General features: G+C 37.7%; 1 protein-coding gene across 3 annotated transcripts in view; it reads left to right on the plus strand.

Annotated features, from left to right (window-relative positions):
- LARS2 (leucyl-tRNA synthetase 2, mitochondrial) overlaps nt 1-25709 on the plus strand; it is a 101589-nt gene that overhangs the window by 74275 nt on the left and 1605 nt on the right. For all 3 annotated transcript variants that reach the window (XM_083824993.1, XM_083824994.1, XM_083824995.1), the window contains exons 15-20: nt 4663-4766; nt 5931-6113; nt 8037-8206; nt 9191-9268; nt 11534-11645; nt 21329-21456. In XM_083824993.1, the coding sequence (XP_083681119.1) occupies nt 4663-4766; nt 5931-6113; nt 8037-8206; nt 9191-9268; nt 11534-11645; nt 21329-21456 (775 nt within the window). The remainder of the gene's footprint in view (nt 1-4662; nt 4767-5930; nt 6114-8036; nt 8207-9190; nt 9269-11533; nt 11646-21328; nt 21457-25709) is intronic.

The raw sequence follows: 25709 nt of genomic DNA on the forward strand, positions 1-25709 counted from the left end.
ATTAAATTAGGAAAATTCTGCTGCATCTGTAGGTACATAGTGTTACCTAGTATTCTGACAAATTTTTATGAGGTTCCCCCATTAGTCTATAATATTTTTCACTTCAATAGCTTTTCTTCATGAAAATCTTCATTGTTTGGCCCCTACCCTCTTTACTTTCATTGACTTTTTTCCTGATAGTCTTTAATTCTGTATTAATGACAGTTAATATAACAATGAGGTTGAAATCAGAAGTTAAAAATTCCATAGTTCAGATTTGTAAAGCAATTTCCTTGCATACAATACACATTATTACAATAGAGATGTTATAGGCCATTCATTTACAGATGTCACACTTTCATATCAAACGCAATGTTTGTTGGCATCTAAAATTGTCCAGGTGTAATTTAAATATCCTCTGGAGATGGAGCATGATTTTATTTTTTTTTTCTTAATGCATTGAACTGGAGGTGGTGGGAAGAGTTGCTCATTTTCTCTAATAATGACGGGACAGCATAAGTAGCACCCTCTGGGTACTGGTACATGTGACGAGAGATGAAGCTCAAATTTATGTCATTTTGTTGTAGCAGTCTGTAAACTGCAGCAGTTCTGGATTTAATTCACAGACCAGTCAGCCCTCCCAGTTGTCACCACCACTGGGAGGGGGGCCATGTAGGCAGCTGGGACCAGCAACTACCTCGTCTATTCCAGCTTAATGCACCATGGTGTGTGTGTTGACACACTCAGTTACACCTGCTCAACCACAGTATTGCAGGTAAAAGTTGCACAGAATACAGCTCTCCCCTAGCCTTTAGTAATCAGCTCTGTCTGATGAATAATTGTAAATGGAATCTAGCACATCTTCCCTGAAGGATTATAAAGCAATAAAAAAAGTTTATTGTTGCCACTAAGTCAGCAGATGGGACTCTGATAGAAAGCAAATGTGTTGAATAAGAAGGTGCTATTTTTACACAGCTGCATTACAGAATAAAATAAGGTGTCTGTGACAGAAAAAGCTTATTCTATAAAGGAAGGGTGTTAGAGCTTCTCAAAGTTCATTAGAGACTTGATCACAAGTGTTGATTTTCATTAAAAGCACTCAGCTATTGACTGTGTACAGTCTGACTGTTCAATATCGTCTGATCTTTCTTCTGCTTAAAATGATCTACTCCTACCCCCTAGATATTTATATCGTGGCCTTCTACAGGATTGCCAGGTTGTTACAGGTGGATCTAACTGCACATTTCATGAGCTTCTGAACTCCGCTGCCATTGACTGACCAAGGTCTCGTCTCAACTCTGGGGCACAGTATTGGGCTCTCTCAGCTTTCCTAAAGATGTGGGATGCAAACACATTCAGTAAGCTCCCTTGCTAGTGCTGTCCCTTCTTCTGTGTTCACTATTTATCACTGTTGCAGACTCCACAGAGTCCTTCCAGCCAGGTCATTTGTAATTGGATTGAAAGTCCCACTACTTGCTTTACCCAGGGCAGAGCCAGGAGCCTGAGGACATGGCACTGAGCAGGATTTCCTTAGCTGTCACTTGTGCTTGCTTCTTCATCTATTGTGTGCTCCTATACAGAGAGATTGGTCTGTCACAGACATGAACCTGTATAGGAAAATTTCTGAAAGGGAAAAAGCAGATTACATGCTTCATGGCTAATACAGGCAATCCTTGGAGATGTAGGACAGACTTCACAGGTGGGCTCCCATCTGATGTGCAAGATGATCAAAAGCTGCATAAAAAGAAGGCCGAAGTGCCCATACTTCAGCATGGATGCAAACAGACATGACGGGCAGGTAAAGCCATTTCCTGTTTCAGCATCCTTATAATTTAAAATGTGACTGAGCATTCAGAGAAACTCAAGCCACCTCTTCATTTATTGTGCTGGCAAGGTCTGTCTGTCTGTACATAGCTTAGTTTCAGTTGCTTCCCAGACGTACTGTTCATGAGGTTTTTATGATGCCAGGCTGGTGTTGCAGTATTTATGTCAGAATTACCACATGTGCTGTGCTGTGGCATCTTTGCCATTCCCCTCCATAGCCAAGAAACACACCAGTTTCTTTGAAGGGGAAGGTTATAGTTGTGCAGCTTTGAGTGTAAACCAGAGTGTCACTCTACATGCGACCATGCGATGGAGCCATTACAACGCTGGCAAAGCCACTCTGCACATCAGGAGAAATTCATTACAGGGCTCAATTTGTTTCTGAGCCCTGTGTTTATTAGACAGGCTCTGTTTTTCTCGTTTTGGACATTTCTCCATTCTCCTGCGGTCTCCCACTAGGAACATGTAGGGTTTTTTATTCCCCATACTTGGTAATGTATTTTGTATTGCATTTTTGTAGCCTCTGTCAGCATAAACAAAAATAGGAAATGCTCATTCCTGCATTCAGCTTTTAATAACTTGGCATATGATCTGAACTAACGCTTTGTCATTAAAAAGTAAGTGTTCCTTGAAAAATCACTTCCAGTGGAGAATATTATCTGATTTTGATGTTCTGGCTACCTCATTAGCTTTATTTTAGTTAGCAGCAAGTGTAGCTATTTTAATAATTGAGATCTTAAACAGACTGAAGTACTGAATGGTAGGAGAAAAAAATGTTTTTGTTTTTCCTTGGTGTAGTTTATTTATTTTGTAGAAGAAACTGTCCTGGACAGTTATCTCTAACAAGTATTTTTATACTTGTTTGTTGCTGATAGGATTGCAGGACTTTTATTCCCGATTTTTGTCTTTTCATTAATTTTGATAATTTGAGATAATTGAGATTTGAGCTGATTATTGCCTCCTATTTTTAAAATACTTCTGTTTGTTTGTTTCTACTGTCCAAATTTGACTTCCTTTTTCACCTTCCTAAGTTACTTTTACTTGCTTATAAATATGATGATTTTTCAGGCAACCTATGTTCAAACCTGACTTCAGAAAATATTTATAGAGATGCTCTTACTTCATATCATTGATAAAACCAGGTAGCATGGTACAGACCAGTGCTGCTTGGTGACTGAATGATACACCATGTGCCAGTACTTGCACAGTATTTGGAAGTATGCAAAATATGCAAGGAAGGAAACTCCTGTTCAAACATGAATATACTGAAGATAAAGTTTGAAGCCTGTTGCTTTCTCTCTCCCAATTTAAAGATATTCTTTGAAATATTTCCTTGCTTCATAGTCATCAAAAAGTTTTAAGGAGTAGTGTTTGGAAGTTATCTGCTTTAATACAGTAAAAACATGCACATTTATTGTATAATTTAATAATAATTTAAATATTTTATTGAATAAATGACTGTGCTTTAAATCATGAAGTAAATTTTCCTCATGATCAATGTGTTTATATTTCATAATATTGTGAAATATGAAATTGACTCCACAAAATTGAATAGTGTTTTGGATTGTGATTTTTGTAAATGTAAAGTAAAATGTGGAAGCCTATTTTTATTGTTTCTTCTTTAGATAGACAGATTTATTCTAGCTTTTTGAAAAATATGTAAATACAAGCGGTACATCCTTTGTACACAAGTGTTTTGGTAGACACTTGGCTTTGTTAGGTGGAATTGTGGGGAACTGAGATAGCTTAACGCTGAGCACATGAGCATTAGGAGTTACTGGCCAATTCTGAGCAGCACAGCTTAGTACGTCCACCAAAATGATGGTCACCAGTGTCTTCGTAGCTGAGGATCCCATGGGAAAACTCCCCGGACTCTGTACCCTTTGGGTCTGGTTACATACCTCTTTCCTGGCCACTAAAGTTCTAGGGGTTGCTTTTACAACTGCCTTACTTTCCTGACCAAAACCTCTAAAGATTACTTCTGTTGTCTTTTCTCCAGTGAAAATGATGATAGACATCTGACTGGGTGAATTAGAAATGTAAGATCCTCGAAAGAAGGTGACAGCAATAATAAATCTGTGAACCAGAAAAGTGTTTACTTAGAGTTTATTCTTGCTGAGTGCCCTACTGCCTTTACCTTTGGTGCTTTTAAGGCTCTTTTTATCTCTGCGATACACACATTGAGTGAGAACTTACTCTTCCTGATGTAAATTTTTTTAGAAAATTAAAGTTTTAATGTTCAAGATGCTAAAAATAAAAATTGATCCACTGAAGTGAACTTTCCAGCATTGCCATTTTCTAGTGTACTCTTTTTCTTACAGCTAGGTCTTCATGGTTAGTTCTGCAAAGAGGCAAGGCATGCAAATGCTTATGTTAGAGAAACTACCTACTCAGTTTATAGAAAGAAATGTGCAGTGAGCATTTGATTTGTCCCAAAATATTGCATTTCTCAGAGAGAAGTTAGAACTAAATATTTGTAAAAAATTAAGGGTTTTTGTACTTGCCCACTTCTACAAATGGGGATTTAGCTTAGAGTTGGTGAACTTGCACAGTTGGCAAAGGAACTTCTGTGTATTATCTATATGCTAATTTGAGAAGTGGCATTGTAATAACTCAGTGCTAAATCAGGATGCAAGAATGTGTACAGAATACAAATAAATACTTACACTTGTCAGCCCGGCACCGTGAATAAATGCAGAAAGTGCTCTTTCTAAGGTGGCAACCATTTACGCACAGTCATTGTGAAATTCTTGTTTCATTAAATAACTGCCTGATTGGCTCAACATCTGAGGCTTAAACTAAAGTATGCTTTTGAAAGCTGTTTTCAACATACAGGTTTCTTTTTCCTTCCATCCTCAGGGAGCCTTTCCATAAGCTTTTGGTTCAAGGTCTTATCAAGAATCAGACGTTCAGATTAACATCAACAGGCCAGTATTTGAAGAGAGAGGAGATTGATTTCACTGGTAAGAGAAAATGTATGGGAAAGCCAGCACAAGTGCATCTGGAAAATCAGGGACTACTTCAGTTAAAAGAAGACATACAGGACTCAGTGCTGGGAAAGTTTGGTGGAGAAAAATGAATCCTTGTAATATTACAAGCAGAGAGTGTCTTCTGTGAGTTTGGGATTCATATCCACTGCTGAGTGTAGAAAGACCCTACTAATCTAGCAACTTTTAATTGCAACCAAATACAGAAACAATGCTATGATATTATTTTAGCTCCAGTGTAGTCCAGAGGACCAGAAGTCAGTTTCGTTAACACAGTGCTCAGCAGCTTGCTGAATGGATTTAGTAGTTCCATCAGACAAACAACCTACAAAACACTGGCAAAGTTAACACAGTTGGTGGTATATTTGGTAAATTTTACATGTTTAATGGGTATAGGAAAAAGTGCTATTTCTCAGTTCTTCCCAGTGCCTTCACTGCATAAGCTGGATCAGCAGCCCTTGTTTGGGGAGATGTAGCAACAAGAGGGGCTTGGTCACATTTGCCTCCCTTAAGCACTGCTCTCATGCAGCCTTGTTTTCACTGCTCTTCTGCATACAAATCCTATAAGATAGTTTAAAACAAACAAAAGAACCCGTTACGCTTACCATTATCTGCTATCCTATTTCTTCCAGAAAAACTAACAGGTGTTTTTGCTTGGGTGCACCTTTACCAGTGTAAATGCCCCTTTCCATCCTTAAACTCATGCAACAGGCAGGTTATTGTCAAGATAACAATTGGAGTTATAAACCTGGGTCTGTAAAACCTAACAGCAGCTCAAAATTGTACCAAATCAGTATACCTATCTAGGAAGTTTTAAATGGTATGGTTATAACAATGCTTAAATCTCAGAGGCTGTCAAGCATGTAGGATGAGTGCCAAAATACAGCTTCCAAATGGTAGAAGGAGACTTTCTGTCATGAGGCAATGAAAGTATTTTGATGTTACCTGCATTAAAATATGAAAGTAGGAAAAACTGGGGAGGGAAAAGGGTTATTACTTTTAGTTATTTCCCCTCTCCCCGAAACAAACAACAAAAGAAATAGAAATAGTTGTTTCTCAATATGCTTAGATAACCAAATTAATTGTTGTTACAGGTGAGCAAAATTTGTTTTAATATTTTGTGTATGTCTTAATATTTAGGCACTGAACCAGTTCACCTAAAAAGTGGTGAGAAACTCCAAGTCACTTGGGAAAAAATGAGCAAATCTAAGCACAACGGAATAGATCCTGAAGAATTAGTGAAAGAATATGGCATCGACACCGTACGTCTTTACATTCTGTTTGCTGCTCCTCCAGATCAAGATATTTTGTGGGATGCTAAAAGTAAGTCAACCTCTGTTGTTTTTTTCCTGGTGTGTTACATTTTAAACACAAAATTAAAACAGCTCTTGTTACCCAAGTTTTTTGAATAGTTGAATCAAAAAGATATAATTTATAATGTTTCTTTTAAAAGAGAAGTCACAAAACTATGACAGAGAGGCAGGCTTGCAAGATTACTGCAAGCAGCTCACCTCTTTAAAGCTAAAAAAAAGGAAAAAGATGTCTGAAAAGCATGTCTCAAATGATATTTTACTCTGAAATAGTAAGAGTGCAAACCTGCATCTTATTTTCTCTTTTTTTTAATTATCTACAAATGATTGATTGAAAATGATTATTTTAAGATTATTTTCTTCATTATAAGATAAAACTTCACAATTTTTACAATTGATGTAAGATTGTTTGCAGTACAGTAATCTTGCAAGCCAATTGTGATAACAAAATAATGTTTAAATTGAAGAAATCAATCAAGTAAACAGAAAATTGTCATTAGGTGGATATTGTCTTATTAAGAGAATATTAAATACTAGTTCTCATTTGCCATGATCCTCCTCCTTACTGGATGTGTTTTCATAGCCTTTTAAGGATTGCCCTCCAAACTTTATTCCTTGTCTTCACTTGTGGAAATGAGGGCAAGATCCCATGTCATTCTCTCCCCTGGTGTGGGCAAGTAATTGTCTAGAGTATGGAAGACCAGATGTGGCCAGATTTACCCAGTAGCTTATTACACCATTACTACAGTGTTAGATAATACCAAGCCTACAGTGTTTAGATGATCTACAAGGTTCCGGTATGAACAGGAGATGGAAAGTTTGGGAAGAGCATTGTATTCTGTGTCCCACCTAAGAGAGTTCATGCAGATCATGCAGACATAGTCAATCAGGTTGTGTTTTACTGTTCCAGATGTACAGGAAGTCTTTCATCTAGTGCAGTCGGACACATAATTGGTCTGTGTTAGTCACTCACATGTGTTTTACTTCTTCCAGTTTTAGTAGTAGCCCTGGCAGTCTTTTCTAGTGCAGTTGCTGGATCAGAATTGGAAGCCCTTATCAGCTGGAACATCTTAAAATATATTGCTACTGTGCAGTGCAGTGTGATGTGGTGATGTGCAGTCTAGTAGAAACCTGATGCATCTGGAACAGAGAGCTTAAGCTATATAAGTACCACAACTCAAGCCATACCTTTACTAGTGGCTCTGTGCCACACCACATGGGGTAGCTTGCTGTGAGCAGCATTAGCTTGCACAGTTCCTTGGTCACGTCCTTTGAGCAGCCATGTAGCAGGACTGATACTTGCAGGGTCAGGATGAACAGCTTTATAATCCTCCCAAGCTCAGCTCTGTCAATAAGATGGTACCAAGAATCAGAGCCTTTACTCATAAGCATGGTTGCATCTCTGTAGCAACAAGATAGTACAAGCAAGTATAACAAGCAAGTACAAGTACATATACAAGCAAGTATATGTAATTTTTAAGATCAAATTTTAGAAAAAATCTTGATTAGTAAGAAAAAGTGTGTTTGTATATATATATATATATATATACATTTGTATTCTTCCAAGAGATTGAAAAATGAGAGCATGTAGAAGAATTGATTTCTTGAGTCTTTAAAATACAAGGTGAACATTCTAACATTGACATAACTGTATTTTATAGATTTAGCAAATATTTTTGCTATATATATGTTTTAAATCATTACAGAAAATACATCTGTTTTTTATTATTGATTTCTTTCCATTAAGGCAACACAGCATTATCTTTAAAGGGCATTTTTAATTGTATGGACATTTTTCATGTAAAATATAGTGTTTTGTTTTGTTTCAGAACGTTGAACTCTAGCATACAGGTTCCTTTTTGCTTCTCTTTAAAGTTTTGGCTTCATCCATTGTAACTGAGATCTGTTTGTTTCTGCAATCTTTCATTAATCTCAGATGATGCTGTGCTGGGTGTTCAGAGGTGGCAGACTCGTGTCTGGACGCTTGTAACCAAACTTATTGAAGCAAGGACTTCAGGAACCATGCCCAATCCTGAGCTTCTGAATAAGAAAGAGAAGGCTGAAGCCAGAAAGATCTGGGAACAGAAGAATCTGGTAATTTCTGAGGTAAAAAGAAGCACCTACGTAGTTTGTAAATGACTAAATAAGTTACTGCTATTGTAAAAACTATGCCTGGCTTAGAGATCCAAAAGTTGTCCCACAGATGAGTAGATCGTGAAGTAATTTTTAAGTAAAATATTCTCTCTATAAGTAATTTTATTAATCTACAAATTTCATAGGACAAAACTCTTCTATAAAGTAGTAAGATTTGGACTGGCAAAATTTATCTCCTGTGTGCCTTATTTAAAGGCTGAAGTGTTATGGCATTAAAATGTTGTGAACCTGGGTTTGGCATACCTCTATTTCCAGGAGCACAGCTATAGGTGAGTTAGTTATGCAGATTATCCCTGACAAGAGTTTTTGATCTGTTTGCTTCACACCTCATTATTATGCCTGCTGTTTCATAGAGATGAAAAAAAAAGTTGTTGGAGAAAATATATTAGCATATTCTAAAAAATCGTTGAAATAATTGTTCAGCTTTTCTTATGTGTTAAGTCTCATGCTGTGTTTAGTGTCAATTCAATTATGCAAGACTTGGAAGGAGATGTAAATACTTGCAAAATTAGCCTAAGACTTTTTTCTATGCTTAAAACTTTACCTGATTTAAATCCTCTGGCCAGGGACCTTCCAGGTCTTTTGACAGTCTTTAGAGTTATAATCTTATAATCTTACAATAATTATAATCTATGTACACTCTTTCACCGGTATAACTGGGTTTACACATATGAAGACCTCCTTTAGGAACAAAAGGAAGATATTTTATTAAAGGAAATAGAGTGTGCTCACTAATACACAGTCCTAATTGGTGGTGATTAAAGCTTTTAAAGTCTTGAAACAGATGGAAAGCTAGTCAACTGAATTTTTTTTATGATTATTTTTTTCACACACATGTGGTTTGTTTGCATGCCAAAGTGACTTCCATGTAAAAGGTAATATACCATGTTTGAGAACTTCAATTAATTAGTGACAACACTTTTCTTTTAATACAAGGTAACAGAGTACTTCATAAAGGATCATTTGTTCAATGCGGCTATTTCTCGACTGATGAGCCTCTCTAACATACTCCATGTAAGTATGCAAGATGAACAAAGGCAATTTGCTGTCAGTCATGGTTCCGGTAAGTCTTTATACAAAGCACGAGCTGCCTAATCAATAGCATTCCAAAAGTCACTTACTGTCGTTACTGACTCAAGAGTCTTGTGTACACTAGATTGAATTATTCAGATTAAAAGAAGCATGTTCTAATATCACTGTATTCCTTGAATATACTATGTTTTGCAGGAAGAGCTTGAAAGTCTTAGAGACACTAGGTTCTGATGTTTACCTCTGTGTCCTCTATTTCAAAAGGATACATTTTGTTTTGTTCTGTTCTTTGTTCCGTTCTGTTCTGTTTTGAAACAAGTTGCATACGTAGCTACATATAGTAGCTCTGAGCTCTGCTGTCCAGCCAGTTCTTAATCCACCTCACCGTCCACTCATCCGTCCCATGCTTCCTTAGCTGGCCTATGAGAGTGTTATGGGAGACCGTGTCTAAAAGCCTTGCTGAAATCGTCCACTGCTCTCCCCTCATCCACCCAGCTAGTCATTCCACCATAGAAGGCTATCAAGTTGGTCAAGCATGATTTCTCCTTGGTGAACTCATGCTGACTACTCCTGATCACCTTCTTCTCCTCCATGTCCTCCAGAGAGCTAAGTATTTGAACACTGATATATTTTGTGACTAAAGAATGCAGTACAGTATCCTTCAAGAACAAATTTCTTTATAGGTTATTGACACTTCCTTTTTGAGTCCCATTTGAAAGGAGGAAGTGGGGAGTTGGGTGAAACTAAATATAGAAAACAGGTAGTAGTTACTAAAATTTATCAAATCCAGTTTGCACAGACCTCATTGGTATCAGTGATAAGAATTTGCTATCTGAAAGCTCTTCTGTGGTCTGTGTCAAACAAATCACTGTTTTTGGACAATTTTCCAGTAGGCAGGAACTGGTGATTATCACACCCACAAAATAATTTTCATAAGCTGACAAGTGTTGACATTCTTCCGTGCTGTTTCATTAGGGAGATGAATCACAAAATAAATGCAGAATCTGAACTTAGCATGGGATGTAATCATACTGAGTCAAAACAGAGGCAAAGAAAGAAAAAGTTTATCCAGCTGCTTTTAGTGCTCTTCTTTTTCTTAGGATACAACAAACAGAGGAATTAAGGTTAAAGTTCTGCCAGTCTGGCACATTTGCAAGAAATGGAAAATTGTCATTACTAGAGCAAGCTAAACAGTTTACTAAAGCAATCTGAACATCAAACCATAGAAGGCTGTATTGCACTTGTCACCCCCAGAACTCCCTTCAGCTCTAAAACATCACTTGGACACTAAATTCAACTTTACTTAAACAATTCTAGGATGCTGTACAACTGAACCTTATTCCAGGAAAAAGCATGCTGCATTCATCACAAATTGACTTTCTTGTGCAAGTAGTTTACCTCTTTAGGTAGCTCTGATTTTATCCAGGCTTGTACTTACTGAAGTGGTAGCATTCAAAATATTATTCAGGGCCACAGGTGTCCACACAGGTCTGTGTTCAGTCTCCTGTACCAGAGTAGATCCCCAGGGATCTGCATCAGCCTCTTCAGGAGTAGATTTCCAGCTTGTCCTTTTTTTCATAAGTGTCAGAGAGCACTTTGTGACCAAGAGGTGCAATTTCAATTCTCCAGAAATTTTTGTAAGTTTCTAATTTATAATGAAATTATACTGTCCTGAGCATAGAAGTTGATTTTAGGTTTTGTTATATAGAATAGTTCAGTTGGAAGGGGCCTTCAAAGACCTAAAAGTCCAACTGCCTGACCTCTTCTGGGCTAACCAGAAGTTAAAGCATGTTGCTGAGGGCATTGTCCAAATGCCTCTTGAACACTGACAGGCGTGGGGCATCAACCACATTACTACAAAGCCTGCTCCAGTGTTTGACCACTCACATTAAGGTCATTTTCTTCATGTCCAGTCTGAACCTCCCCTGGTGCAGCATTGTGCTCTTCCTGTGTATCCTGTCATTGGTGACCAGGGAGAAGAGACCAGCACCTGCTTCTGTGCTTCCACTCCTCACGAAGCTGTAGAGAGCCGTGAGAGGTCACTTCTTGGCCTCCTTTTCTCCAGGCTAGACAACCCAAATTTCATCAGCGTATGTTACAGAGGCAAAGTTTTCATTTCCGCTGTTTTTAAGATGTCTTAATGAATTGTTCATGCATGTACTTTTCAATTAAACTATTCTCCTTCCCACCCCAAAATGTTCATGTTTTAAATTTCTTTTCTTTTCTTTTTTTTTTTTTTTTTTCACTTAGCAAGCTCCTCGACCTCTTATTCTTCACAGTGCAGAATATGAAGATGCTCTGGCTACACTCTGCATTATGATTGCACCTATGGCTCCACACATTGCATCAGAGATGTGGAAAGGTATTTATAGAAATACACTTTTTATTGATGTTGCAGGGGAAAAAAAGCAAAAAGTTTGCAAAAATATCTTTAAAATCATGTGTTACTTGTCTCTCTATTCTGCATCTATCCTGTTACCTTTTGTCATAATTCCTAAACAAACCTGAAACTTGTGTTGTTTCCAGATCTTTCTTGCTGCTTGTAGTTTCTTTTCCTTTGCATACAAGACCAAGCAGAGAAAGGGAGGAGGAGGAAAAATTTAAGACAGAGCCTGCATGAGGAAGGAATTAATGTGTCAGTTGCTAGCTGCCTCTGCATATGGAAGGCAATATTAAAAGCTGAACATGATTACAGAGAGAGGCCTTTTTAAAAGAGCCTTCGGACTAGAAATACCTTCTTTCAGGAATTCAAGCAAAGAGGACCATGTCAGAGGACTGCATACTAAAAAGGCTAAAGGAGAGTTAAATATAAATCATATCCTTGTTATTTCAGAGACTCTCCAGAGACTGAGGAATGCTATATGTTAAATTAACCTCTTGTGGAAAGTGGGAATGGTAGATGGAAAATCTATTTTTTAAGATCATTACAGTTGTAAACCTTTAGATCTGAATCCCGAGTGGGCTAAGTTGCATGGTGTTACTACAGTTAAAACCTGTGAAAATAGGGATATACATGCCAGAGTTCAACAGTTACTTTTAAGGTTTGCTAGGAGATGTCCCAACATGTATGTGGGAAGATAGGAATATATTCTGCATTAAGGCTGGCCACAAATTGGTATGTGGTTTTGGACCTAATGTTAGCTTTTGGATGCTGTTTTAACAGCTTGATTTTCAACAGTTATCCTAGAACTTTTTGCTTTCATGTGTTTACAGAGCAGAGCTACTAAATGGCTTCTATTTCAGAGCTGTATATGACAGTACGATATTATTAACTGCCAAAGAAAGGCTACTTTTGTTCGTAGCAGTAACATAGTGGCACAGACTGGAAACAGCAAGACATATTGGGGAAAGGTTTTTTTTTTCTTTCTTTTTTCATTCCCAATATTTTTAAGATGTCTTTATTCTAAGCAATTAAGCTTTCATTAACAGTGGCAACAGACATGATCCATTTGGAGAAAGCTGCTTTTAGTCAGTATTCTCTTATAATATGAAGTTCCATCTAACTAAAATTATATTTAAATGGAAGTAGTAGCCCTAATTTTGTTTTCCACATTGGTTGAGGTGAAGTCAGAAGTGGTCTGGTTTTATTATTTAAACGTGCAGTGCCTTGTGAACTGTGAAATTCAAATGCATGTTAGGAAGTAGAGAATAGTCAAATATGTTTCATAAAATGGCAGAGGTAATGAGGGTGTCTTAATTAACATAATTTGTCAAATGTAAAGCTTAGTCTTGCGACATTTTGATTGTTACAGTAGGAACTCTTTAATTTTTACTAAAATCATTGGAGAATGAGAATGCTAAACACTTTCTGGATCTCTCTGATGTAAAAATGAAAAGGAAGCATAATAAAATTGGGATTTTATTATCCTTAACTCCTGCCTGCATTTAAAAATGCAGTTTTATTTGTGTGACCCATTATAATTCAATGTAACTGCTATACAAAAAAATTTTTTGGTGATTATTGCCTGAAGAATTTTGGAGCAGATTATCTTGAGGGTCATCACGCGGCACTTGCAGGGCAAGCAGGCGATCAGGCCCAGTCAGCATGGGTTTATGAAAAGCAGGTCCTTCTTGACGAACCTGATCTCCTTCTATGACAAAGTGACATGCTTAGTGGATGAGGGAAAGGCTGTGGATGCAGTCTACCTTGACTTCACTAAGGCTCTTGACACCGTTTCCCACAGCATTCTCCTCAAGAAACTGACTGCTCTTGGCTTGGACTGGCGTATGCTTCGTTGGGTTAGAAACTGGCTGGGTAGCTGGGCCCAAAGAGCCATGGTGAATGGAGTCAAATCCAGTTGGAGGCCAGTCACTAGTGGTGTCCCCCAGGGCTCAGTGCTGGGGCCAGCTCTCTTTAATATCTTTATCGATGATCTGGATGAGGGGATCGAGTGCACCCTCAGTAAGTTTGCAGATGACACCAAGTTAGGTGTGTGTGTCGATCTGCTTGAGGGCAGGAAGGCTCTGCAGGAGGATCTGGATAGGCTGGAGCCATGGGCTGAGGCCAACTGTATGAAGTTCAACAAGGCCAAGTGCCGGGTCCTGCACCTGGGGTGCAACAACCCCAAGCAGCGCTACAGGCTGGGAGATGAGTGGCTGGAAAGCTGCCTGGCAGAGAAGGACCTGGGAGTATTGGTTGATAGGCAGCTGAATATGAGCCAGCAGTGTGCCCAGGTGGCCAAGAAGGCCAACAGCATCCTGGCCTGCATAAGAAGCAGTGTGGCCAGCAGGTCTAGGGAAGTGATTGTGCCCCTGTACTCGGCTCTGGTGAGGCCGCACCTCGAGTACTGTGTTCAGTTTTGGGCCCCTCGCTACAAGAAGGACATGGAGGTGCTTGAGAGAGTCCAGAGAAGGGCAACGAAGCTGGTGAGGGGTCTGGAGAACAAGTCTTACGAGGTGTGGCTGAGGGAGCTGGGCTTGTTCAGCCTGGAGAAGAGGAGGCTCAGGGGCGACCTTATCGCACTCTACAGGTACCTTAAAGGAGGCTGTAGAGAGGTGGGGGTTGGTCTATTCTCCCACGTGCCTGGTGACAGGACAAGGGGGAATGGGCTAAAGTTGTGCCAGGGGAGATTTAGGTTGGATATTAGGAAAAACTTCTTTACTGAAAGGGTTATTAGGCATTGGAATGGGCTGCCCAGAGAAGTGGTTGAGTCACCATCCCTGGAGGTCTTTAAAAGACGTTTAAATGTAGAGCTTAGGGAAATGGTTTACTGTAGGACTTGTTAGTGTTAGGTCAGATGTTGGACTCAGCGATCTTGGAGGTCTCTTCCAACCTAGATGATTCTGTGATTCTGTGATTCTATGAAAAATACAATCTCTTTTAGCAGCGTGATCATTACATTACAACAAAATTATTAAATGATTTTATCAGGAGAATGTATGTACATTTAACTACCGCTTTGTGGTAAGAAGACAGTGTTATGTAGAACTAACCAGTATCTAGCATTTCTGTCCTAGGGTTGGGACTTCTGGTGGAAAATGTCCAACATGTTCATGTTCTGAATTGCACTCTGGTTCTGCTAAGTCTTATTGTTCATCTGATGTAGCCAATTTCTTAAATTTTATTGTGTGTGGGTGATGATGTTCTCTTATTTTAATAACTTCAGTATAAAAATAAAGCTTTCTAAATACTGAATTTTCTGTGTGCATCAGTTCTCCATACACACTCAGAGACATTCATTCTTTTTGTGCCTTGTCTTTGCACTAAAAGGTAGGGATAGTGCTGCTTCCTTTCTTGTAAACTATACAGGAAAAAGGACTTTGTGTATAATTAGCTCTATAAATAGCACTTACAGCAGTGGACCCACATACTTTGATTGAAGTCTCTGTCTGCTCTTGTAATGCCAATAATAAACAACACATAGGCAATGTATTTATAATTAAATACTGACATTTCATTCTAAAGTATCTCGTACACAACCTTCACATTGTGTTTTGTTTAGTGATAAAAAACAAGGGAGATTTTTTCTTTCTACAGGGAAAAATGAAATTGGGAAATTTGGAAGCCCTGCAGCGAATATGAAACAGATAATTTTTCAGTTGAATAGGATCACTGATCAGAATAGTGACTTGTTATGTTAGCTCTGAACCACATTACACTTCCTTGTGTATTTAAGCTTTATTGAAGAGAAAGGATTTTGCTTTTGCATTGTTGTTTTTCATTAGAAAGTGTTTATTATGTAACAAGATGTCTAATACTAATTTTGCTACAGCCTTAGAAGAAAAGAGCATTCCCAGTAATTTTGAATGTTTGCACTGTTCTTCACAGGATAAATAGGACTTTTGCTGTTGTACTGTAATCTCTTCTTTTACGCTTTTCTGATCACTAGTTATGGACAGGAAACATTTAAGAAGAAATTACAATAGAATTTAAAATTAAATTTGAAATAATGACAACCTACAATATAACCCTGACTTAGTGTATTCTATTATATTTTGCCAAAGATCTGAAAAAATAATTAAACCCAAGTACTTAGAACTTTCTGGCTAAGCCCTCAGAATGAGACTTCATGGAGGTAATAAAATAACTTCTGGCAATGGTAACCTCTTCTGCAGGTGCAAATAGTTTTGTTTTGTTTTGTTTCAGTTTAAATGACAGGTATGCTGGAAATTGAAGAAAATCAAACAACCTTTTTTCAATTCTAGATTTGGAATTATAAACTAGGCACAAGAGGCTATCGTATAAGTATTAAAATCTTGAAAAATACGATGACCAAAAACATACTGATACTGTTGGTTGTATTGCATAATTATAGAATTTTAAGTATCTAACAAATTTTCTTAAAAACTTGTATCCTGAGTGCATTTATATTTAAATAGAAAAACACACATTTTTCATATTTATTGATATCCATTTCAATCTTAAATCTACTTGACACAGATCACAATGAAATGTTAAAAAAAAAAAAGGTAATCAGGATTTTCGAATACAACAGCTTTTAAAAATTAAAACTTGACTAAGTGCATAAATATTTATATAGGTATCCTCTTGGTTAGCAAAAATGTTCTTTAAATACAGCTGGGTGTAACTGCACATCACTCTACATTAATTATTGCCAACCAGTGAAAATATTAGGAAAATTAAAAAGGTAATTTTAAGGTGATAATTAAAGATGCTTTGCTTGACATTTTAAATAATGACTCGTCAGCATCAACAATGCACATCATTTTGATTGTAATAATGTTATCCTACTTTGTAGGAGTTGCATCAGAGTTCATTTGAAATTTTAGCTTTTTATTCCACTGTGTTTTCTTTGTTAGTTTGTCGATGAACTTTGCAAACTTAGAACTTCAGTTTGGTATCCCAAGGGTGCTTCACATGTAATGTTCAGGTTTTAAATACAATTAAGGTAAGACGAGGTAGATTCAAGATACAGCAATTTTTGTTCTTCTGCAACTGAAAAATTCTTCTCCCATGGGGTTCGGTTTATATGTGGCCACCTTGTTTTCTTGCATCAGGTTGCGTGAAGAGTCTTGTCTCTTTTGTGACCTGTTTGAAGAGCATACTTCAGGGTTGGCAGTAAATATTTCCAGTGTGAGCAAAGGGAAAAACTGCTTGAATGCTGTTTCATAAGTGCCTCACCTTTCAGCAGCGGAACAATTGTAACTGAGTGCTTTGATATTTTGTCTATAAAGTAGTTCTTTTTGCTGCTTAGAGGAGGAACAGTGTTCAGTATTTTGGTGTGTCAGCCTAATGGTCTTAATTGTGCAGTGTGTACGCTGTTTTATAGCTTAATAACATAAAAAGCTACTGTAGCCCCTCAGTGTGGGAAGAGTTCATCCGGCTGATATCTTGGCAGTTTATGAACACTAACAGGATGAGGAAATCTGTTTCCTTCCTGAAACCTTGTATCTGAGGAATATACAGACACCATTTGAGATGTATTTTTTTTTGTTTGTTTGTAGTAGTACAGTGTTTTGCTGTCCAGACAAGGATATGAAACAGCCTATTGTGAGTTGTTAAACTTTTATTAGAGATGGCACATGAAAGATATATACTGATGATAAACACATCTTCAGATATGTTGAAATGAAACATAATTATTGGAATCTGTAACATTAGAATCGTCTTAGCAACATTAAAACTGTCATTGCAGTGGCTCTACTGCAAATATTTCTGTGTCTTGATTCAGTCCTTGCTCAACAAGGCTTTTCTGGAGAATGGAGTGGAAGCTAAGTGGTGTTGCAGATTTTCATAGAAAAACTGAATGCAGAAGTCCACCAAAGCAGCCTGCACAAACCCAAGAAGAAGCCCAGTTCGGAATAAGAAATTGTTTCTTCCTCCAAGAATAACCCAAAGTGAAGGATAAGTCCATACCGATGGACAAAGGCAGATGATTTTCAGGAGGTTAAAAAGATTCATGGGAAGTTTGTTGAATTGGAAATGTATTCTAGATTTAGCTTTTAGTAACCCAAGCTTTTCACAACCTCTTTGGTGCTCCGCATCTGTCACTAAGGAACGTACAAAATGAATTCCCTAGCACTGTATTGAATTAATGTAATTTTTTCCTAGCTTTATGCTACTGGTAGTATAATACAGCTTTTCTCATAGCTGTCTGGAAATAGCTGTTGCTGTGTATTGCTAGTGTTCCTTTGTGATTGCAGACCGTTTCACATCTGACTGACAGACGTATTCCTCCTGGGCTGCAGAAAGGTACTGCTGATATTCAGCTTGGCTGAATCTGTCAAATAGGAAGATTCATTAAATACTATACAAGTGTATGAAGAGCAAAGTAACAACATAATAATCCTGTCCTTGGAAGGGGTTGCAGTGGCGAGTAAAAACACTGATCCAGAATGTATCTCAATTTACTGCTACAAATTCCTGCTCTGAGCTTCTTCAAAACTTGGTCTGCTTGTCTGCTAGGGTACTGGATTTTTACTTAACATGGACTTCTGTTGTTTTGATTTTTGCTAAATCCAAAGGTTATCAACAAACATTTGGATAATGCATCCTCATAGTCGCCTTATACTGCCTCTCTGGTCTTCTTTTATCTCCTGATAGAAAGTCCCTAGTCTTAAACTTTGATATGAGAATAGTTTCAGATGCCTTAATTAATTGCCTTTTATCGCCCATTAAAACTTCCGTCCTCCTTGCCTTTTTTCTTTTTAACCTCTCTGTGCTGGCTGTTGTCCCTCACCATGCCAGCCATTCCTCAATTTAGTCCATAATCACATCTTTGTCTCTTGCCTACACAATTTCATGTCAAAATAGCTGCACCATTGCTGGAACTTTACAGACTCATTTTTGTAATGCTTTTTTTCTTGTAAGACTAGAATTACCTTGCCATCCTACCTTGCCTTGATGATACATAATTGCTTCCACATATTCCTTCTTAAATCTCTCCATAAAATGACAATCTGCTCTTCCACCCAAATAGCGCCTCAAGGGAAGTATTATTTTTATGAAATACTAATGACTCACGTAATGCTAATAAAACATTGCCTAGAGCTTCAATGTTGTTGGACTTGTCCTCTCTCCTCCTTCTATCAACTCACTCGTTTACAATAGCATAATAGGGTGCTGTGTTCTAGCTGAAGCTCCAGTCCTGTGAGTTACTGATTAGGGAAAGCTTGGTTCAGTATTGACAGAGATCCAGTTGAAGGATCAGTGCTTCAGATTGAGTGCAAATCTAGCCCTTGATCTGTCCCCAAAAACAGCTGTACTTACAGACTCTGTGGAAAATGCACTCAACTGGTTTCTGTCCTGTGTTTGCAGAAGAATATGTAGTCATAAAAGCAAATTGAGAGAAAAAAATAGAAAGCAAAGTACACACTGCTTCCTAATGTGCATTTCACTAGGTGTTTTCCAGTACAATGAGGCAGTAAAACAAGTTTTTAACATTTTCACAATAAGAGTCTGTGAATTGGTTGGTTCTTAACTTATCAAATGGTGCTTTTGTGTAATGTATCAGAATCAAGTGGGAAGGCTGGAGGAGATCTGTCTAGGTCCTGCGAAGTGTGCCAGCAAGTCTGGATTGTGACAGTGAAGTTTCTGGTCCTGAGTGGCATTTCAAAAATGCCAAACAAATCACGATTGCGTTTTCTGTGTTGTACAGCTCACAAAATGTGAATTAAGGCAGGAAGCCAAACAGCAACCTAAGTAAAACCTTCATTTTGGTTTCCTGTCAAATTCTGTTTTCTGAAACTAATTCTGTTGACTTTTGCACTTTTTAAAAAATATGGATGAGCTCATAGCTCATTTTGTAGCAAGAAAATGAACCAAAAGATTGACATAGTGCTTAATCATGCTTTATGTGCTTCAGAATACATATTAATTATTTCTTATTAGTAAGTTTACTAGGACTGACAGCCTCTGCAGGGATTAAAACTGCCCCTGGCTTTGCCTGTGTGGATAGAAGCTCTTGACTTATACCAGAAAGTGTTTTTTAAATAGTTAGAAGAATCCACTTCAACAGGAAAATAAGGAGTGGCCAGTATGCATGCTTCTGCCACAAGGCATGTGATCAGTTGGAAAGAAATGAGCTCATCTGTGTGTTCAGAAGCCAAAAGGGGAAGAATTTAGCAGCTGTCGTCTTTAAAGTCAACGTGATAATGAATCACCAATATGAAGAGTTTTTTTTCTGCTTGATTTCTTATCTTTTGCTTTTTCGGTTTCTGAGTGACTGTTGCGAGAGGAAAAAAATACATAAATCCCAGATTGAAGTGTTTAATCAATTATTTACCTAAAAAGATTGTAGCTCAGTTGTTATTCCTAGGAAATGTGCACATCTTGCTTGCCAGTAGAAATAGCTCACACCAGTCCACCACTCTGCCCCTTTCTGCATGATTCAAAAAATAGCAAGATTGTGTGTCATTTTGCAGAAGTGCCTTGTCTGAAAAAGCACTGACAATTATCTGGTAGATTTCATTCCGGGGAAGTTGCCTTCTCTTTTTATCTCTGTTTGCTGTTATTCACTGTATCAGTCTAAGCAATCCAGATAGATAAATTCATGTATGTCTTATGGGTGGATTGTTTTTGCCGGTAATGTCTGCCACTGTGCTGTGTTTTCTTTATGTTCTTGCTAGAGTTTTCCGAAACCACAGATGAGTTTTCAAATATTCTTTGGTTGGTTCATTTTCCAGTTCTGAAAAAAAGTCTTATCTGTATTCTTACATATGTTTTTAATTTAAAAATCCACTGGCTTTGTGAGAAGCAATCACAACAGCTATCCTCGTAAATATTGATCATATTTGGCAACCCCTTGTTAAGTGAAACCTTTTTTCTTTTTTGCTCTGCAGTTGGAGTAAACAGAAACATAAATTGTACTCAGGAGCTTTAATTCAGTTAAAAATGTGGCTTCAGAATGAATTATGTTCAATTCTACTAATACTTAAGTAAAACAGGAAATAATTGCTTTGGAGAGAGCAAAGACTACTAAAAGGAGATCATTTATAGCCATTTTAAGAGTATTTTAAAATCAAAGCAAAGGATAAACTATTTCAGAATGTAAATGTCATAAGAAAGAAAGAAAGCTGTGCAGGGTATACTTACATAGCACCTTTAATTTGCAAGTGAATAGATAATTCACAAAACACGGGGAAAATCTTGCAAGTAGCTTGACTCGCAACAGATTTAGAAACTACCCAGCACGTTACAGGAAACTAGCCATCATATTATAGATGACAAAATAATAAGCATAATTGTGTATCATTTGGCTTGTTAGTAAAATTTTAAGCAAACTGGCATTGTTATTGGAAAGATCACAGTATTATGATTGACTTCTAAAAGTAGAGATCAGCTTAGGTTGCAGTATTAAAATTTAAAACAAACCGTGGTCTTCAGTGCTAAATTTTGGATTGCTAATCCTAATCTAAAATGGATGCCAATGTTCATGTTAGAGTCCCTACACATGGTATAAGCACATGTTTTTAGGGATGTGTATCTTTCTGTTTATAATGTGCTGTATGTTCATCTAAACAACGTTATTTCATCCTTAAGGGACTTGCTTTCAAAGCAAACTTTATTCTGATCCTGTTTATCAAACAAATTTTAGAGATCGAATGCTCTGGTGATAATATGGCTGAATTGGTTTCATTTTCCAGGTTTGGCACATATGCACAATAAACTTTGTACTCATCATAACTGGGGTACTGACGTGCTGCATCAGTCCTGGCCCAAAGTAGACCCAGAATACCTTCAAGCAGCAGATGTTGTGGAGATGTCTGTTCTGGTAAGAATATTTCATTTATTTTCACTTGTGGTCATTTAATGTGTTACTACGAGCTCAGAGGATGACAAAATCCCTGCTCTTTTGGAAGTCAGTTCCCTTCTTACGTGGCTCAGTGAAAGGTCAGATAGAATGGAAACTGCAATTACAGTTGAGCTAAAATGGTTTCCTAAATGAAAAACGTAGTATGTCTGGAAGGCAGACAGTCTAAATATAAATCTTTTTGAGTGACTGGATATTAGTACCTGTGGAGATTTGACTGATGAACAGCTGTGGTCAGAGCCCGTACAGCCAAAACCATGACCAAAATACAGGGCCCTCCAAATTTTTGCCTGTCAGTCCATTTATGATGTTGACCCTGTGCAAAAAAGGATAATTAGGTGAAACTTCTTGTGCTACCTGTAGTACTGTGGTTGCCTAATACAACCTATTATAAGCTGGTTTTAGTTGCTTTGATTTTTGCCAAACTATATTTCCTGTCTGCCTCAGGCTGAACTTCTGGCAAATTTCAGCAAAGCATTTTTCCAGGAATGAGGCTGAGGAAAAACAGGTAGTTTCGCTAATGTTAGAATTACATTCCAGATTCTCTTTGAGCTCTAAAACCTCAGTGGTTTATGGAAAGAGCTGGCAGTTCAGTAGAAGAGCTGACATATAACTACATTTAGCTAACCTGTAATTTTCCAAAATATGCGTGTGCACATGCACAATGTGGTTTACCATATTTTTTCCTACATCTCTAAATATCTATATTCAGCATGCTCCCAGGCATCATAAAGCTTTGTGGAGCACAGTAGCGGTGAGTGCCACTGTAGGCCATAGAGGGACTGTGGGACCTGGAGCCAGGAGGGTGGGATCCGTGCGTGAGTGGCATCTCATCCCTTCCATCAGCTGATTCCTGGTCAGCGTGATTTCAAGTCCTCCGTACTCAGGCATTATGATTATCTGCAAGTATGTAGTTGTGTAGTATAGACCTGCAGCGCTCCTCTCTTTTCCACTGCTCATCAGAGAAACCTTTAATATGCCATGCAGCCATTCTGAACTTAAGTGCTTTAACTTAAATTAAGTACTTTAACTTAAATTAAATGTGTTTGTGTGTGTTTCTGGATATCCTGTACTTTGAATGAGATGCCTCCAGAAGAAATGTCATTCAGTCATGTAAAATGGCATGCTCTACATGTGTAAGAGAAACAGAAACAATGCACTTTATCTCTATTGTATCTGTTTTACTCTGCTAGCTTCTTTGGGTAAAAGGAGTAGGGCAGTTCAGTTATTTTTGTTCAGCTGTGTTTTTTTGAGAAGGGAAGAGATTGGTTAGATTTAGGGGAAGTTGTGTTGCTCTAGATTTCCTTAATCAAAAGTATTTTTGCAAACAATTTCACGTCTTGCCAGATCTCTGTCAGCCCACTTGAACAGAATGGAAAACTCCCAAGAGCACTAATTTTTCTGAAGTTCAGCATATATGCTTAGCAGAGGCCACCTAGTATGTCTTTTGGAGGAAATTTTCAGTTGCTGTCATCTTTTCCCAAACCAGAGAGAAGCACTCATGTGCCAGTTGGGGTTAGCAACAGACTTCACGCTAATATTCACTGTGGTTTTCTTGCTTTTTAATTTATTTTTTTTTAAGTGATACATATTTTTAATACCAATAAAAGGGTCACACATCCACAAAATCTTCACTTAGGTATGATTACTTTACTCAAGCTTAAAATAAACCTTCACATTCAAGTACGGCTAGGTTACATCTTAACTTTTAAGTGTTCAATTTATGAGGAAGCTATGTCTTTGTAAAATTGTGTAATTATAGAAACTTCTTTGTAATTGCATTTCAGGCAAACTAGTCATTAAATATATCTTTAAAATAAAAACTTTAGTAATACAAGGAAAACTCTGACCTGAATGTTTTCAACACTATACAACTGACCATAAGAAGGCCTAAACATTTTACTGATATTTTTCTGTTGATATTAAAAATTCCTTCTCAAAAATAGAAAAATAACAATTAATTTTGCTGTAAACAACCATTGTGAAAATTCTTTTTGCTTCTTTTCCTGATTTACTTTGTCAAAGCTATAGCTTTGTGTAGAAGTCTTCTAATAGGAGAATGAGCAACCACTGTGTGCTCAGTTGTGTATTCATGGAAGAATACGATGTATGTAAACACTTTCCCTAGGCCAGAGAAAGTAAGTGAATGGAAGAACAGAGACACAAATTCCTCTTAGAAACAGAAAGCTTCTTATAAATACTGGCTGTGGGAGTGCCTGACTTTCTACCTTAGGAGTAAGGTAAAAGAAAGATAGGGAGAAGCAATGAGAAACCATTATGAATGTGAATATTTTAAAGTCTTGTGGACACTGCATGTTTTTGTATGGCTGTAAAAATAAATTGCCTTCATTAAAACAAGAAACACTCAAAATAAGGAGGAACTGGCTAGTCGCAAAGAGACAGTGTCTCTTCACAAGGCTGCACAGTCAAACTGAGTCTTTGGGCCACAACCCTATTCTTCTCAAGACATCAAACTGCCTCAGGCTGCCAGCAATTTGCCTGCTGAGACATTATGGTTTTATTTCTCTTGACACAAGATACTTCATTATTTCCTGTCTGTGCTGGAGTTACGTCTTTCCATATTTAACCAAAGCAGTAAAACTAACTCGCTGCATCCTTGGCTGATACAGTACAGACTGTATGAGAATGACATTTAAACTTACTGGAGATGCATATGTACCTGTTGTTCCAAATGTTATTTCAAAGCTGAATATTTTTAATTTGCCTGCTCTTATATCACGTCTTTACATACATTGTTAATGCTGTGAAAAGTCTGACCTGAATGTTGTGTGCATTTCATCTTGTGAACACACTTCTGAGTAACATTCCTCACGTCGTGTGGGTGGTGCAGAACTGTTAACAACTGCAGTCTTACAACCACTTTTTTAAAGACATGGACTAAGTTTGCATCATTTTTGCTGCTTCTGAGTATGAGGAAGGCCTAAAACCGCACAAATACTTATTTTCCTTTTTTACTTCTCAAAAGAATTACGAATCAATGGAGCTGTAAATGGAAAAAAAAAAAAAAGTCCAACTAAAAATTACTTTCCAAAGCCTCCAGGTGCTTATTTTTCAGTCTCCTGTGATTTCATTTCATCCTGCATAATTTCTCTAGTTCTCTGATCCCTCTAGATCCAAAACAGTCTAAAATGTCAAATTAAAAAAAAAAAATAGGCGGAAGAGAAGTCAACAGCTTCCTTTCTCAGGGGAAGAAAGGACCCGAGCTTTATTGTGTCTCCTCCTGTAGTTTGCCATAGGAGTTTTTCAGAGAAACAAAGCTGCTCCCACCCAAGTTTCTTGTGCTGGCACTTTCACCCAGAGTTGATGAGGGATGTGCTGGTCTAGGGAGATACAGAGAGAGCAGGAGGCACAGCAGAAGACATATGTCCTGCTGAGAATCTAATGCCTCAACTCAAAGAGCGTGTGAATATGGTGCTTGTTACATATAGCACGTGATCAAACCTGCAGACAATTTTATTTTATTTTTTTTTTAGGAATGGCGTTAATGGGTTTGACTCTGCTTCATGATACCTACATTACACAGAAAACCATTCTGCCAAATGTGTGCTGAAATCATAACCAGTCTGCCTTTTGATACAGTTTGCAGACTTTCCTCCCAGTGGAGTGTGTGGGAAGATGAGGACAGATACTGTGGGAAGGTACACAGTGGCAGGTCGCCTAGGCTCCTCAACCTTTCTAGGAAAACACAACTGCTAGGAGTCATTTATTTGCTATGTTGATTTAGTCCGGTTGTGTTTTCTGTTAAGAATAGCACCAAACAGCCTAGCTGTGGCAATTTTCCCCCTGCCAACATCTGTCCACTGGGACATATTAATTTGCATTATGGAGGACAGTGAATGACATTTTAACTAAGCAGGCATAGTTTCGAACTACAGGCTGTGTCCTAGCAGCAAGCTCACCAGCTTGCTTTATATTCTGACCGAAGCTGTATCAGGTTTGATTTTTACCATTTTCTTTTTCCTGTGGAATACGTTTCTTCTTTGAAGTGCCCTGTCAGAAAGAACTACTTGTATATATTTTTCACAAGAGTTTTAAAAATGAAATGTTCAGTGATTTTCAAAGGATTTACTTTGCATAAGGTACTAAAGGCAAAGTTTAACACACAGACAGCCTTTTATGCTGCCAAGTTATGGGTGCATGTAAGAATAGTTAAAAGCCTACCTACATTATCACTGCAAATTAATGTCAAGTCT

This window comes from Anser anser (assembly GCF_964211835.1).
Source record: "Anser anser genome assembly, chromosome: 2".
In the NCBI taxonomy this organism is placed as follows: Eukaryota; Metazoa; Chordata; class Aves; order Anseriformes; family Anatidae; genus Anser; species Anser anser.